The following is a 16,642-nucleotide window of genomic DNA, read 5'->3' as shown; positions in this document are numbered from 1 at the left end:
AGGAAGCAAATGGTCCTTCATGGGAATGTGAATATGTGCATAGGACCACAGGCATGCTGGTGACAGGACTAGCAGAAACATGCTATGATGTGAGAGGGAAGTGGAGGGTGCCTGTCTCTGACGTCCTCCCACTGGTCCTTGCTTGATGGCAAAAGCATTACATCCCCACTTCTCTATGCTTAAGCATGCTTCTTTCTAGGTAGTAACGGATGCTGTAGTGTGAGCTGTTCATGAAAATTGCTTCTCTGTTGGGAGGAGAGGACCACACGAGGGCTGGGTGTGATCTGTAGGATATGAGAGAAGGCCTATCCTCTCCTTCCCAGATGAAAGTGGGGGAATAGAAACATGATGCTGGCACACTAGTAATTCTGCGGAACAGGGACAGAATTGATGACTTCATCCAAAGCTCAAGTATTATGTCGTTGATTCTCATCACAGGGTATCCCCGCTAGTAGATGACAGACCGAATTGATGTCAAAGAAAATCCTATCAAAAACTTTAAAACTAGTGCTTACTCTTGAAAGTTACTGTATTTTAAAAGTTCCATTCCCAAACGAAAATTTCAAATTACTTTTTATTTTTAAAAATCCTTTCGTTATATTATTGTTGTACTGGGAGTACATTGCAACATTTACAGAAGTTCTTAAAATATATCATAGTTAAATTCACTACCTCCATCATTCTCCTTTATCCTCCCCTCCTTCTTAGACTAGTTTCAACAGGTCTCATTTTTCCATTTTCATACATGAGCACATAACATTTCTATCATACTCACCCTTCTACAAATTACTTTTTAAATGGACTATTTTTAGAACAGTTTTAGGTTCACAGCAAAACTGAGCAGAACGCACAATATTGCCATAGTACTCTCTGCCCCCATAAACTCATAAATCTCCCCCATGATCAACACATTCTCTTCCCCCCCCAAACACACACACCAGTGGTACATTTGTTATAGTAGTACCTGCTAGAAGTCTGTAGTTTACATTAAGATTCATTCTTGGTGTTGCATCTCTATGGGTTTTGACAAATGACATGTATGTACCCACCATTTATCCTACAAATCTGTGCTTCACCTGTTCTTTCCACCATTTCTCCTAAACCTCAACAACTCATCTTGTACCTTCTACAAAATACCATTTGATTAGACTCATATAACATGTAGTTTTTCTTCCTTTTTTTATTAGCATATATCAATTATACAAAAGGGCTTCATTGTGATATTTCCATGCATGCATATAATGTTTATATGCATATAATGTACTTTGAGCAAACATACCCCCTCTAGTACTCTTTCTTATCCTTCCTCCCCCTGTAACATGTAGCCTTTTTAGTTTGGCTTCTTTTATTTAGCAATATGCATTTAGGGTTTCTCTATGTCTATTATGACTTGATAGCTCATTTATTTTTAGCTCTGAATAATATTCCATTGATTATCTTTTCACTTACTTAACAACAGCTTGGTTGCTTCCAACTTTTGGCAATTGTCAATAAAGCTGTTCCAAACATCTGTTTGCATATTTTCATCTCACTTGGTTAAATAGCAAGGAGCTCAATTGCTGGGTCATAAGGTAAGAAGATGTTTGGTTTTCTAAGGAAATGCAGGGCTGTCTTGAAAAGTGACTATACCACCAGCAGTGAATGAGTAGCTCTGTTGCCTCCAGTCGTTCTAACACATGTGCATAGGCATCTTGCCGTTGTTGTAGTTTGTATTTCTCTAATGACACATGATGTGGAACATCTTTTCATATGCTTGTTGATCATCTATATCTTCTTTGCTGAGGTATCTGCTCAGATCTTTTCCCCATTTTTTTTTGTTTTTATTTTTAAATTTTTAAATTTTAAATTAAAAAAAAGTTTTTTGAGGCAGGGTCTCACAATGTAGCCCAGGCTGGCCTTGAACTCACAGTCCTCCTACCTCAGCTTCTCACATGCTGGGATTACAGGAGAGCACCACTATGCCTGGCTTTTATTTTAAATTTAGTTTAATTCTTTCTCTTTTTAAAAATTTTATTTATTTATTTTGTAGTACTAGGGTTTGAGCTCAGGACCTGTGCTTGCTAGGTAAGCACACTACCAATTGAGCCACACTCCTGACTCCTTTTGCTTTAGATATTTCTCAAATAGGATCTCTTGTTTATGCTTGGGCAGCCTGGACTGTGATCCTCCTTATTTACTCCTCTGGGCCCAGTTTTTATTGCTTAATGGAGGACTTGCTCACTTTCTGCCGTGGCTGGCTTTGAACCATGGTTCTCCCAATCTCCCAAGCAGTTAGGATTACAGCAGTGAGTCACTAAGTCTAGCTAATTTTCTTTATTTTTAAAAAAACTTTTTTGAGACAGCCTCTTCCTATTTAGCCCATGCTGACCTGAAACTCAAGATCCTCCTATCTGAGCCTCCTGAGTGCTTTTGCCCAATTTAGTTACATTATTTGCTTTCTTATTCTAAGACTCGTTTTGGTAATTCCTTTATTGGATATTCTTTCACCAATATTTTTTCCTAGTCTGTGACTGTCTTCCCATTCTCTTGACAGTGTCTTTGGCAGGGCAGAAAGTTTTGATTTTAATGACATGTAGCTTTTGAATAATTTCTTTAAGGGGTCATACATCTGATGTTATATCTAAAAACTTTTCCTGCTAGGCGGGGTGATACTCACTTATAATCCCTGCACTTGGGAGGTAGAGGCAGGAGTTCCAGGGCTGACTGGCTTATGTAGTTATACCCTGTCTCAGAAATCAAGGATTGGGGCGTAGCTCAGCAGTGGTAAGCTTAACGTAGCATGCACCAGGCCTGCGTTCCATCCCCAGCACTGCAAGAAGCAAAACAAAATGAAAGAACTCTTCACAAGCCCAACACCACCTGCCTTTTCTCTTGCACTGTCTTCCATGAGGTGTATAGTTTTGCAGTTCACATTTAGGTTTGTGATGCATCGTGAGTTGATTTTTGCAAGGGCTGGAAGGTGTGTGTCTAGGTGTGTTTTTTCACATGTGGATGTCCAGTTGTTCCAGCAGCCCTTGCTGATGGTTCTTTGCTGATACATGAAAGATTTTAAAAATATGCTAACAGGTGCATTTTTCAGTGCATTTTTCAGAGCTGATCACAGCACATCACTGGCCATGCTTTTGTCAGACTAGCTCCTTTCCCCTTTATGTCTTAAATGTCTCTCTCTTTTTTTTTTTTTTTTGCTTTATATCATTCATGGATATTCTTTCTGATTATCAAAAGGATATAGCTTTATTTTAAAATTTTGAAAAATGCAAACAAATATAAGAATGAAAATCTGAAAAACTAAACTTACTCTGTAGCCCAGGCTAGCCTGAAAATTATGGCTCTCTTGTCCTCAGCCTCCAGAGTGCTGGGATTACAGGCATCTGCCACCATGTCTGGTCCTACTAAATGCTATCAAATGAAATTTAACTATTATTAATACTTTTATTTATTACATCCAGTGCTTCATTGTTACGTGGGTGTAAACTAAGTTGTATTGGGTTATGTTACATAGCAAGCTATGTAATCTGTGTTTCACTCATTATAATACCATAACAGTTCTCCCATGTCATTAAAATGATTTTTTTCCCCAGTTACTGGGGTTTGAAATCAAGGCTTCATGCTTCTAGGCAGGTACTGTACCACTTGAGCCACTCCACCAGCCCTTTATTGTGTTGGGTATTTTCGAGATAGGGGCTTGTGAGGTTGGGTCTTTTTCTTTTCCTGGGCTGGCTTCAAACCATGATCTCTGCCTCCTGAGTAGCTAGGATTATAGGTGTAAGCCACTGGCACCTAGCTAATAGGATTTTTTTTTCCAGTATTAGGGTTTGAACTTAGGGCCTACACCTTAAGCTACTCCACCAGCCCTTTTTTGGAATGGGTTTTTTCAAAATTGGGTCTCACCAACTATTTGCCCTGGCTGGCTTCAAGTCTGGATCCTCCTGATCTCTGCCTCCTGAGTAGCTAGAATTACAGGAGTGATCCACCAGAACCTGGCTAAAAATGATTTTTTTTTTTTTTTTGGTTTGTGTGCATACATGCGCACATGCTCTCTCTCTCTCTCTCTCTCTCTCTCTCTCACACGCACACACACACAAACACACACTTCCTTTATTTTTATTGTGTATACAGTAAGCCACCTTATTTGCAGACTTACTGCATGTGGTTTTGACCAAGCCTAGAAAATTCCTAGGCACATCCCACAGCTCAGTGGATGCTGAGCAGTTCTCAGTCAGTCCTGTTATCCTCAATGTGTTTGAATTGTGGGATCTGTGAGTGTTTCCTTACCTTCACTCTGTCTCCCAAAAAGCAAGTGGTGCCCCCACAAAATAAAGTGAATGTAAAATTAAGGTTTATCTTTAGCAGAAGCTGGGTGGCCTATGGGGAAAATGAACCAAAAGCGGCCGCGGTACAGCTTTGCGCGCTCTGCACCCTGCTCATGCGTGGATTTTTCCATAATGTCAGGCTCCTTGGAACCACAGACCCACCAATACCAGTGGTCTTCTGTATTTATGGAGTGGTATATGTTTGAAACATATTACTACCCCCTTGAATCTTTCCCACATCCTTTAGGTAATCAATTTTATAATTTCTTATGTTCTATTAATGTTTCTTTTATGTTGAAATAGGAAAATCTAAGCTACGTACCTATCTTCTTAACACAGAAGGGTAGCATTACTGTACACAATAATCTGCTTTTGTTGTTTGGACTTCACAGTATACAGATCATCAAGGCCTTGCTCACTCTTCCTCTGTCCAGGAATTGCTAGGTGTTTTGTTGCATGAATATAGCATAAATGACATAAATGACTTCATTTGCCCCATTGGAGTCCTTTCCAGTTGTTACAATTTTTCATTCTTAGCAAACATGCTGCAGTCACATGTTTACATCTGTTTAGCTCCAGAAGCAGATTGCTGAGTTCAAGATTAAATATACTTGAAATTGTGACAAATTACCCTCCAAATGTAGTTACATTTTGCATCTGTCATTTGTATTTTCCTAGTGTAGGATGACCACCTTTTGTATTTTTGCTAGTCTAATGGGTGACTGTATCCTTTGCCCACTGTGCAGTAGTTTCACAAATCTTTTTTTAAAAATTGATTTCTAGTTCTTTATATGAGATTAGTCCTTTGTGATATGAACTGCTAATTTTTTGTGACCTTTTAAGAAACCCCTGGATATATGACTGTATACATTGGTCTGTGTGCATTAAAATAATTAATATCACATTGTATTCCTAATTCTGTGTTTTGCTTTTCAGTCATTATACCACAGAAGCATTTTTATTTTTCAAATAGAGCAGGTTTTTACACCTCAGAGGGGAAGGCAGAGGAGTTACCCTGACTTGTTTTCTTGTTAAGGTGATAGTGCAGTGGAGGTGGGAAAGCGTGCACTTTGGATCTGGAGACATTGTTGAGTCCTGATTTGCTGCTTACTGGTTATGTCCTTGTTGAAGTCTCCTAACTTCTGGGTGAAACATTACATAATACGGGCTCTTACAGGACATTGGTGAAGGTCAGCTCAGGTGAAAGTTTGACAACTCTGAATGTTAGGCAGCTATTTGCATGTGCGCTGGGCAGCTCTGATCTCCAGCCTTGCCTTGCTTACTTCCTAATGCCAGGCTTTCTGGAGCTGGGTCTCTAGGCTCCATGAGAATTATGCAGTGAAAAGGGCAATTATTTAATGTGATAAATTCTTTGACATAGTACTAGAACAGCAGTAACAAACTGAAAAACATAGATGGTTTTAATGAATGAGAAGAAAGATTGCTGTTTTACAGAGAAAATTTCTCCTGTCCTTGGGGAAGCAGGGGATGGAGAAAGACAGGAAGATGTGGTACATGAATACCGAGAAGAAACCTCAGTAAATGTCATTGTCTATGGCCAAACTACGTATTTGAAAACTGAATCAGAATGCCTTGAATTCATGAAGGTGGTTTCCCTGTAGGAGTTCACCCACTGCCTCATGCTTCAGCTACCAAGTAGCTGCTTAGAGGAATGGGTATTAAGGGTATTTGTCTTAAAGCAATAATAGATTCTTTGATGGATTTTTTTTTAAGGGGGGAAAGTTTATGTTATAGTGTTCCTCTTTGTTATTTGAATTCTTCAAAAAACAGTACCATCACTTGGCTAATACTCAAAAGGCACAGAGTACTTTTGCTGTGTGCCTGGCTTTCGATCAGCACTCCACAGCACAGGGAAAGGCTGAAATGTACATGGAGTGTGGCATGAAGGGTGACTGCGGCTTCTCTCTGTCAGATCCCAGCTTTCCACTCCAGAGGCTCTGTGTTAGCAATTCATTGTGTATCTTTCTGGAGATACTCAACCTATATACTATAAAATCTAGAGATCCTTACCCCCAAATTGCTCCTTTTTCTAAACAGAGGTACATTCTGCACAGAATGTTTTGTACTTCTCTTTCCTTTGTTTTTTTTCCTTCTTGGGGGATTGAACCTTGGGCTTCAGGCGTGCTGCTGAGTTCCTGTTGTGCCACTGAACTATATCCCCAGCCTGTACTTCTTTTTTTTTTCTCCCCCAATTAAACTATGTCTTAGAATTGCAGTGTGTAATTACATAAGGAGCCTGCTCATTCTCTGTTGAATCTGTGTAGAGTACACACTGAATGGACATGCCATAGTGTTTAACCATCTGATGTCAATAGTTTGTTTCCAGTCCCTTGTGTACTTGTTCTGCATCTGTGCAAGTTTATCACATCACTTCTTCTCCGCAGAATTTCCAGATAAAGAGTATATGTGTTTGTACCAGGTCTTTCACAGATAGTATTTTATAATCGAAGATAGGTGACAATTGTTTGCTTATTTTGGCTGTCTCATTTTACAAATAAACGGCCTCTGGAAACTCCTAAGAAAATAGAAATATTCCCTTATCTGTGTATAATTTAGTTGGACCCAGAATTAATATGTAAAGCAGTGTCTTGAATATTTATTTTGAAATCCGTTCATCTTGTACTTGTACAGTGACCCTAGCAATGAGGGGCTGGGGAAGGAAGAGAAACCTTGCCTTTCTGGAAAAGATAGGGAGTCAGGTTAATGCAGGTTATTTTTTAGCAAGCCATTGCATTTCACTAATCCAGGAATATGTTAATGAGTCTTGACTGCTTTGGTTATGCTAACAGGGGTATAAAAGAATTAACTCAGTGAGTGTTGAATTATTGCACACATGGAGATGGATTGCAAAACTCTTTTATCAGTGATTTTTTTTTCCTTTTTTAGTGCAGATAGTTTCTAATGTATAGACCTCAGAAAGAATAATTAGACCTCACTTGAGAATTAAAGGGATTGTTTTAGAAAAATTGTCCATAGATAAGAGATTCTGGGATTTTAAAGGGAAGAAATTATCAATAACAGCAACAGCAAAATCTGGAAAACTAGCTAGGGCAGAATCTTGGCCACACAGTGTCCCTCTTACCTCAAAAGGCTTGTACTTCTCCCATGAGATTTTGTTACTACCTTTTGAAAGTTCTGCTTAGAGATATGTTTCTGTTATGACACATGCTTTCCAAAGTGTTAAGGATACCATGCAGTAATGTAGGTAATTCATTGAGATCACTTTCCTCTTAGAGCCTATCTGAGATGTCAGTTCTAAATTATCTTGTGCACAGTCACTAAAGAACTTGGGCTTACAGCTTGGTAAAGTAAGGAGGGCCAGACCTTTGGGGATAATTCTAGCCCCGACCATCATTTTAGAGAGGAGGAAAGGCTGGGCTAAAGTGGGGTGTGATTGGGGATGGACTTAGTGGACTCCAAGTATCCTGATGTTCTTGTCTGTGTGTGGTGGCCCCCAGGCATTTGAGTGTAGAAGTATTGTGGGAGCCACACATAAACCTCACCTCTTCCAGAATTCACCTGACATGACCCTGAGCTCAGAAAAGAAGGAAGAAATTCTGAACTTTGTAATTCCCAGCTCACAGCACCCAAACCTCATGCTGTATAGTGACTCACACAGTAATATTTTGTCATTGTGTGAACACATTATATAATGCTTATGTAGTTTTAGCCTGTGACCTTTGCTACCACTTACAGCATTGCTTCAGTATTGGGGAGGGGGAAACAAGCTCAGAGCTACCAATCTCCTCACACATAAACTTTTAACTGTCGTCTTGTTAGAGATCAGTTATATTAAGGAAAATGTAGGGAACCTGAAGGTTACATAGTCCAGCCTTTTGTTCTTCTCTTATACATGGTGGTCCTGTAATGGTTAACAGATCAATGATTCTTTGTTTCACGATTGCAAAATCTTGAAATCTCTGAAAATTCTTTTGGAAGTGATCTTTACTTATGTGAGGTTATGTATGGTCCCTAAACCACACCTTAAGTATTCATGACTTGGGTTGGTGAAATATTAATTTGTTTGATTTTAGAGTTTGATTACATCTCAGACCCTGGAGGATGTATTACATAATATGTAGGATGAGCATCTTTTTAAAATTAAAAAAAAAAAAATCTGAATTCAGAAACATCTGACCTCAAGGATCTCAGTTAAGGGGTTTTGTATCTGAATTGGTCTTTACAAAAGTTTTAGATTAAGTTTTCATACTTAATCTTTTTTTTTTTTTTTTTGACAAACTTGTGAGACAGATAAGGCCCATGTGTTTTGGGAAAGCTTAGTGCTAGAGGATCTTTCTTGAATTAGCCATCTATGTTGAAAGCATCAGAGCTCAAGTTAGACTCTCTGTTTACCATGGTGAATACCAATCCATGTTCCAGACATCATGTCCTCTGTGACTTGCATCCATTCCTCACCCCTACATTTATTGCAATACTTGAAAAATTGTAATTGACTTAATTATTTATGTGCATTTTGAGGTAATGACTGGACTTGTTTGATTTCTGGTCAGTGTCTTTCATGGTGCGTCAGTCAGCCAGGTGGAGAAATGAAGGCAGGAGTGTGCTTTCAGACTTTCATTGCACCATGCTGCTATATGAAATTTATTCTTTCATTCCACACTTCTTCTTTATAAAAGGAATGAAGAATTTATATATCACCTGTTTCCTTAAAGACAGAAAATTTGCAACCAACATGTAGTGTAAAATATCTTTTGGTAAGGTAACAGTGGGATACATTCAGTAGAATAGTTTGCAAGTTAATATCTTTAGGTCGGAATTATATATTAAAACTTATGAGAATTTCCTTTTTTTTTTTTTTTTTTTTTTTGATGATACTAGGGAGTTGATCTCGGGGCTTTTCACTTGCTAGGCCAGTTCTCTGACACTTGAGCCACCCCACCAGACCTTTTTGTGTTGGTTATTTTTGAGACAGGATCTTGCTTTAGGCCCATGCCAGCCTGGACCACTCTCCTCCTATTTATGCTTCCCATAGTAGCTGAGATAACAGATATGTACCACCATGCCCAGCCACTGGTTGAGATGGGATCTCTCAAATTTTTTGACCTTAGCTGGCCTCAAATCTCCATCCTTCCAAACTCTGCCTCCTGAGTTGCTAGGATTACAGGCCTAAGCCACAATGCCTGGCTTTACTATACTCTTGACCTCAGTATAGCAACTCATTGGTGAATGTTTATGCAGTTTCTATGAAATTACACCAGACCATTCTTGCAACTAAGCCTGTATAAGTACAAAATAAGGAAGGAAAGGAAAGTCAACTAATTTGTAGATTACTTTTCCTGTTAGCTGTCTTTCTGAGAGTACTAGCCTAGGAAAAAATAAGTGAATTCTCAACTTATAAATGCCATACATTTCCGTAATTTTTTCTTGAAATAAATAGTTTGTTACTAAGTGGGAAATAGTGTGTATTTTGCACTGTCAGGATAAACTCTTATGGCCAACTCAAACATAATTTTCCCTTTTCCTCTAACCCAGTCTTCGGTTATTTTCAAGTTATGGTCATTCAGGCCTCTCACCGTACTTGAAAGTTTTCGAGAGCTGTCTGTTCATGTTTAGAAACTTGATGGTAAAGAAGCCGTAAGGGTTGGAAACATAAAATGAAGTTTAAGAGTAGTTGGCACTGGACGCCAGTGGCTCACGTCTATAATCCTAGCTGCTCAGGAGGCAGCGATCAGGAGGATCGTGGTTCAAAGCCAGTCCATGCAACTGGTTCACAAGACCCTATCTCAAAAACAAAACAAAACAAAAAAACCTCACAAAACAGGGCTGGTGGAGTGGCTCAAGATGTAGGCCCTGAGATCAAGCCCCAGTACTGCAAAATAAATAAATAAAATAAAAAAGGATAGCTGGAATATTTCATCATAAATGTAGGTTTCATAGCATAGGGTCATGGTTTCTTCTGCTTCATCCCACTGCCAGGAGCACTGCTTGGCTTATGGTATAGGAGAGACCTGTTACCTTGAGTAGTAGTTATCAGCAATTATTTGTTTTTATGTTGTTTTATTTGACCTTTTTCTTGGACCATTTAAAGTTCCCTGTCATATCTGACTCTTTAAACATGTACATTCATGGATTGCAAGACTGCTAAGGGATTCTTCTGCAGGAGACACATTTCAAGCACCCAAGATTTTGATGTTGTACTATTTGCCTTTTCATGTTTGTGCTCTGTCTTCAAGCCACAGTGAGTCCTTATTCGTTGTTCCCTCTGTGTCTTTGTTATTAGATCAGCACCCATATAGTTCAATATGACCTCATCTTAACTTGATAACATATGTAAATACCTTATTTGCAAACAGGTCATATTCATAGGTACAGGAACTAGGACAACATATCTTGGGGGGAGGTCAGGAGACACAATTCAAACCATGACGCATGTCTGTTTTCTGTACCTCAGATCTTTTGAGCTTGTTACCTTTCAGGGGAGTAATTCAGACTTTAGTTGCTAACTTTCTGTTCTTGACAAGTAGTTCGAGAAATAAGGCCTGTTTTCAGTTCTACGTAGGTAGATTTTGGCATCATAGAATTTTAAGACTCAAAAGGACTTATCTGGATAAGTCATTTTGTTTAAAGTTTTACTGTGAGAAGTGGTAGATCATTTTATTGTGCCTACAGTCTTAGTAGGTAAATAATACTTTGTACCCTGATGCCTGGTCTCCTATTCTTTGCTTACTTTCAGTAAAAACAGAGAAATGAAGTAGTTATGATTGGAATACAGTTCTCTGAAATGGTTAGATGTTTTAAGGCAAAAGTCCAGAGTTATTTTTGTACTCCTTTGAATCATGCAGAATTGCCCTCAGTCGTCCAGAGGCTTGGCACCTGTAAAGTACCTTGGTGTGTGCTCCTAGAAGCTCCACAGTGAGTGCTGGTGGGATGCAGATGTGTTGTGAATGTGAAGAAGAGTGTATTTGGCATGTGACTACTAATAACTCAAGTCCTACATGTCAGCATGGTATGGAAAGAAGCTGGCAGCACGGGGAATTTCCCTAGATTATCTTCATTTTCACAGCAGGCCCTACAAGTGCTACTAGGAGACTTTGTCCCAAGGCTATAGAACTAATGGATGGTAGAGCTGAGATTTGATCCAGGCCTGTCTCATTCTGAAGCATCCACTTAATGGCCTTGGTCCTGCCTCTGTCTCCTTTACTACACCATCTAACTGCTGTTTCCTCTATTAGTATTAGAGATGGGGAATGTCAAAACTATGACTAACTAGTAAACCAAGACAGCATTCATATTGGAGAAGAAAACAGTTTTCATCATATTTTATAAAATATTTTTAAAGCATTTAGGTTAAAAAAAATGGACAATGTGACATACATACTTTTCCCTTCCTATGTCTTTCATTTCCATCTTTTTAATTGAAAAAGAACATGAAACATTTAGTAAGGTATTGTGATCATTACTGAATTTGAGCTCTTCTAGAAAGGCTGTCTTCAGTTTAATTGATATTAAAATTGGTGTTATTTCTCAGAAGGATTGAAGAACTTGCTTTGTAAATTATACTCTTTTGGCAAAATGTAATTATTGGGGCAAAATAGATTAAACAAGAAAATATATGGCAATGAAATCTTTGTTGATTGTTTTCACTTGTACTAATTCAACCTGTATACTATATTTTTTGTTGTTGTTTTTGTTCTTTGTGCTGAGGATGCAACCGAGGGCCTTGCACATGCTAAACAAGCACTTTACCACTGAGTTCTCCCTTAGTCCTTGTACTGTGTTTTAAGATATAACTCCATAGAGTGTTCTAAGAGCTTTGTATAATTTTAAAATTTAGTGGCCTGGGTCAGTCATTCACCCTTTTTTAGTTATGACAGAAAACTAACTCCAAAGATAGTGCTTATCAGAACAGCTGGTTCCAAGTGCCAGCAGGACTCTTGTCTCATTCTGCTGCTCTTTTCTGCTTTCCTCCCTGTTGACTGTGTCATTTTCAGACCAGAGCTTACCGAGTGATGCCAAAAATAGCCACTAGCATCCCTGGGGTTACTGTCTGCAAGCTGAGCACTAAGTTTTGGGGCTGGCTCTCACTGCCTAGCCAGGTCATGTGGTCATTGCCACACCATGCACTGCCTTTGGACTGAGAAGAGGAAGAATGGTTTCCAAACTAACTTGTGACACAGTTATCAAAATCAGGAGGAAAGGGTCTGGGCATAACTTGGAGCATAAGTTGTTGAAAGAAGGCACAACCAGACCTTTGTATTTTTTGCTGCTGAGAGTTAAGAGATCAAATCTGCTGACCTAAAAGAGTATGTTCAGTATTAACTACCAGTGCCTGAGAAAGGAGAAGACCAAAAATACACTACTGTGATCAGGTACGAGACACTACTGATTTTTTTTTTTTTTACAAAATCATCCCCTGAAGTAATGATTGCCATCTCGGAGCACTTTACATGTTTTATTTAATCCAGGGCTGGGGGTGGGGCTCAGGTGGTAGAGCACCTGCCTAGCTAGTTAGAGGCCCTGAATTCAAACCTCAGTACCACCTCCTCCCCTCCAAAAAAAAAAGTTGTACATATTTTATTTAATCCATCCCAGCAAGTTTATGAGGCCAGCATGACTGTACTCATTACACTGATAGAGAAACCTTTGGATTTAAATTCAGCTGTGTCTAACTGCACTTTACTTGTACATCTCTCAAATTTGCTTTCGCTGTTGTTTGTCCACCTATCCGTCTGTTGCCCATCCCTTCAGAGTCTACCTGCACATCCTCTTGCAGCAGTCTCTACCTAAGCATTTGACACTTTTCCTCCATTCTGTCTCCCTGCATGCCTCCTCCACCTCTGCTGCTGTCACTGCAGCCCACACTGTGAGGGACCTGGCTCCCACTATACATTGTCTGGCCTTTCTGCCTCCAGTCTCAATCAGTCCCACCCCCACTTTCCTTAGAGCAGACAGACTATCTGATGTTATCAGCCGTCTGTTTTCCTTGGCATCCCAGATCCCACCTCTGCCTGCTTTCCAGCCCGCTCCAGCACACAGTACAGCATCCATGACTGTGTCTCTCCCATCTCCTGTGCTGAGTCTTGTGCCTACTCTGGACTTCCCAGTGTCTTTCTTCACTTTAACTCTTATTCCGTCAGGTCTGCACTTAAATACTACTTTTAAGTCCTCAGGGACTCCTGCATCTCTCCCACCTCTTTCATATCCTTTCCTTTTTCTTTTTTGCACTTTTGACAATTTGGAGTTATACATTTGTATATGAGTATTAACCTGATATTTTCCACTAAACCTTGAAAGAACCAAGTCTTTTTGGTTGAGTAATTACTGAGTCTCCAGCACCCAACACAGAGCCTGTAATACAGTAGACTCTCAAGTATGTATTGAATGGATCAATAATTGCCCTGTGCTGCCCTGTGCAGTATATTTTAAATAATTACTTTTTCAATAATTCTCTCATTCTTGATTGTTTTTGTTTTGTTTGTTTTTGTGCAGTACTGGGAATTGAACTCAGGACCTTACACATGCTAGGCAAGTGCTCTACCACTTGAGCCATATGCCCAGTCCTTCATATGTAATTTATTATGCAAGAATAAACCTGTATCTTCTTTGAAGCAGTTTTATCTCCACAACTTTTGGTTTGCTGAGGCACAAGCTGTGCTCCCTTCATTGCTAATATAATCGTCTGCAGTTCAGATGCTGTATAGTGATGCACTTGGTTTTTGAAACTGTAGCAGAGCCAGACATAATAGGGGAAAGTAATAAATTTTAGGGTACATAGCTCCTCTCAATTTGACCTGAGAGTCAAATTGGCTGGGGCAGGGAGCAAGAAGGTTCTATTGATTTGCTCCAAATGGTCCCTTGCCTACTACACAGAAGCTTGATAATGCTTCAACTCTGGTGTGCCCTCTCCAGAACCCAGGCATCCAAATTTACCTCTCTGTAAGTATCCTTGTAATTTCTGGCTGCCATCTGTGCTCAAACTGGCTTTGGAAGGAGACGCTATCTCTCCAGTGATTTATTATTTAAAGCAGTCACATCCTTAGTGATGAGAACTGGGAGTATTTGTGTGGCTGCTTGGCATCCACACATGAGGTCATATGCCCCAGGCTCACTGGCTGTCTCAGGTCAGAGGGAATCACTGTCTCCACATGTGTGGCCTTCTGACATGCACACAGGCACGTCAGCTGGAAAACTTATTTGTTCATGATCATCCCAAGTATTGCAGATAATCTAACTTCTCTCTCCCTTTTGAATCCACAGTTGGTCGTGTTCGGAGTTTGACCTGAGTGAGATTCGCCTAATAGTGTACCAAGACTGTGAGAGGAGAGGCAGACAAGTCTTGTTTGATTCCAGAGCTGTTCAAAAGATGGAAGAGGTGGCAGCACAGGTATGGAATGATGACTTGATTTCATCCACTTCTTTGATCAACTGCTTATTAACCCACACTCTTCTCTTTGAGCTATATTGTACAGCCATCAGTGGCTCAGAAAAACATAAACTACCCCACACACAGTCATCCACATGTCTGTTAGTAAACACAGATGAAACTGTTAGCAGGTTATCATGATAGAAGCCAACAGAGTACCATAAACACAACAAGACATGCATTTGCTGATAATTGCAATCCAGTAGGACTTTGAGGCCAAGTGTGTGCATCAAATGCTGTAAGAAAATAGAGCTCTAAAATTCATAAAACACTAAGCTGGATGTCGTGGTTCACTTCTGTAATCCCATGAGAGGGTTGCAGTTTGAGGCCAGCCTGGACAAAAAGTTAGTGAGACTCCATCTCAGCCAACAAGCTGAACATAGTGGTATGTACACTGTGGTCCCACTGCATGGGAGGCAGAGGTAGGTGGATTGCAGTCCAGACCAACTTCAGGGAAAAAAATGTGAGACCCTATCTGGAAAGTAACTAAGAAAAAAGTGCTTGGAGGCATGGCTCAAGTGCTAAGAGTGCCTGCACAGCAAGCACGAGACCCTGAGTTCAAACCACAGTTCCGCCAACAATGATAATAAATAAATAAATAAAATAAAATTCATAAAGTACTGGCATGTTCCTCTGAAGGGAAATAAATATATTTTTTGTTTCTCATAGGTATTAAAAAATGTTATAAAGCTGAGCATGGTGGCATACACCTGTAATTCAGCACTCCAGAAGCAGAGGTAGGAGGATCAAGCGTTCCAGCCTGGGCTACGTAGTGAGACCCTGTCTTGGAAAACCAAATGAATAAATAAGATTAAATAAAAGGTGTTAGGTAGCTGTAGGCGAAACAAAATTAAATAGGGCTTTAGTTTGCTAACGTGTATTGCCATCTTCAGAAGGGAGCGTTTTTCAGCCTCTCTGACCAAGGAGGCTTTTATCCATTTCCTTTTTCTGTGGAGAGTCATAGTGGGGGGTGGGGTAGGGCGGGGTAGAGGTACTAGAGCTGGGCAGAGTGAAGACAGATGGTTCTTGATTCCTTTGAGACAGAATAGGAATGGTAAAATAATGTGTTTAAGGTGAGAAGAGTCTGGTCTTCCCTGAGGCCTTTTGGATATCAGTCCAGGGTATTTCTGCATTGTCACTGTGAGACCTTTCACTTTCGTTTTAGCATTTGTTCAGTTGCTTCCGAGTGAAATAAATCCATCTGTATTTCTTATCTTCATGTCCAGTTGCTTACTACCCACACTGACCAGATTCTGGCAGTTTAGAGAATGTGCAGTTACAGAATTGTGCAGCATATAACAAACACAGTGTTGTCTCACTGGGGCCAAGAGATTGTTTTCCTGCTTTTGGTGAGGGTCAATTTTGCAGGAAAGAAGTGTTTGGGCAAAGGCACTTTTAGCTCAGTGGACTCCATAGTGCTTTAGAGTGGCCTTCAGCCAGATAGCTAATCATACATTCAACCAATCACACATTGGTGTTGGGCTTGTTTGGTAGGCAGAGGAAAGGGCTCAGAAATCTCTCAGGTGATTCACCTGGGGCTTTGGTGGTAGTTGAGACCAAAAGCTTAGGTGAGCCAGCACTTGACTCTTTATTTGTTGGCCAGGAGATGCTGACATTTGGTTTCTCTGAACACTTTGCACCAATGGTTTGGTTGAGCACACACATTCTATCACTAGAGATGCTAATGGTGTGTCAGGTGGAGGGCAAGTGGTTTTCAAAGGGAATTGGAGTTGTTAATATACCTGAGCAGTGGTAACACTGGAATCTGGAACATGGGCTTTCTTAGAAGCACTCATTTAGCCAAAAAGGCAAATTAGGTTTAGGGACATTTGCAGCTTGCCCAAGATCATAGAAGAATCCAGTTGGTGCTTCACTTCCTGGACCATGGTGCTGTCTCCAATTACGGACCATTCAGTACACTGCA

The 16,642-nt window shown here is 40.0% G+C and overlaps 1 protein-coding gene across 10 annotated transcripts in view; it reads left to right on the top strand.

Annotated features, from left to right (window-relative positions):
• Fnip2 (folliculin interacting protein 2) overlaps positions 1-16,642 on the top strand; it is a 124,180-nt gene that overhangs the window by 41,705 nt on the left and 65,833 nt on the right. For 7 of the 10 annotated variants that reach the window (XM_074041733.1, XM_074041730.1, XM_074041734.1 and 4 more), the window contains one exon: positions 14,553-14,679. In XM_074041733.1, the coding sequence (XP_073897834.1) occupies positions 14,553-14,679 (127 nt within the window). The other 3 variants (XM_074041729.1, XM_074041736.1, XM_074041737.1) reach the window with 3 other exon arrangements.

The sequence above is a fragment of the Castor canadensis genome, chromosome 9 (genome assembly GCF_047511655.1).
Source record: "Castor canadensis chromosome 9, mCasCan1.hap1v2, whole genome shotgun sequence".
Classification (NCBI taxonomy): Eukaryota; Metazoa; Chordata; class Mammalia; order Rodentia; family Castoridae; genus Castor; species Castor canadensis.
Note: the sequence above shows the minus strand (reverse complement) of the source record. Positions and strands in the feature narration are given on the sequence as shown.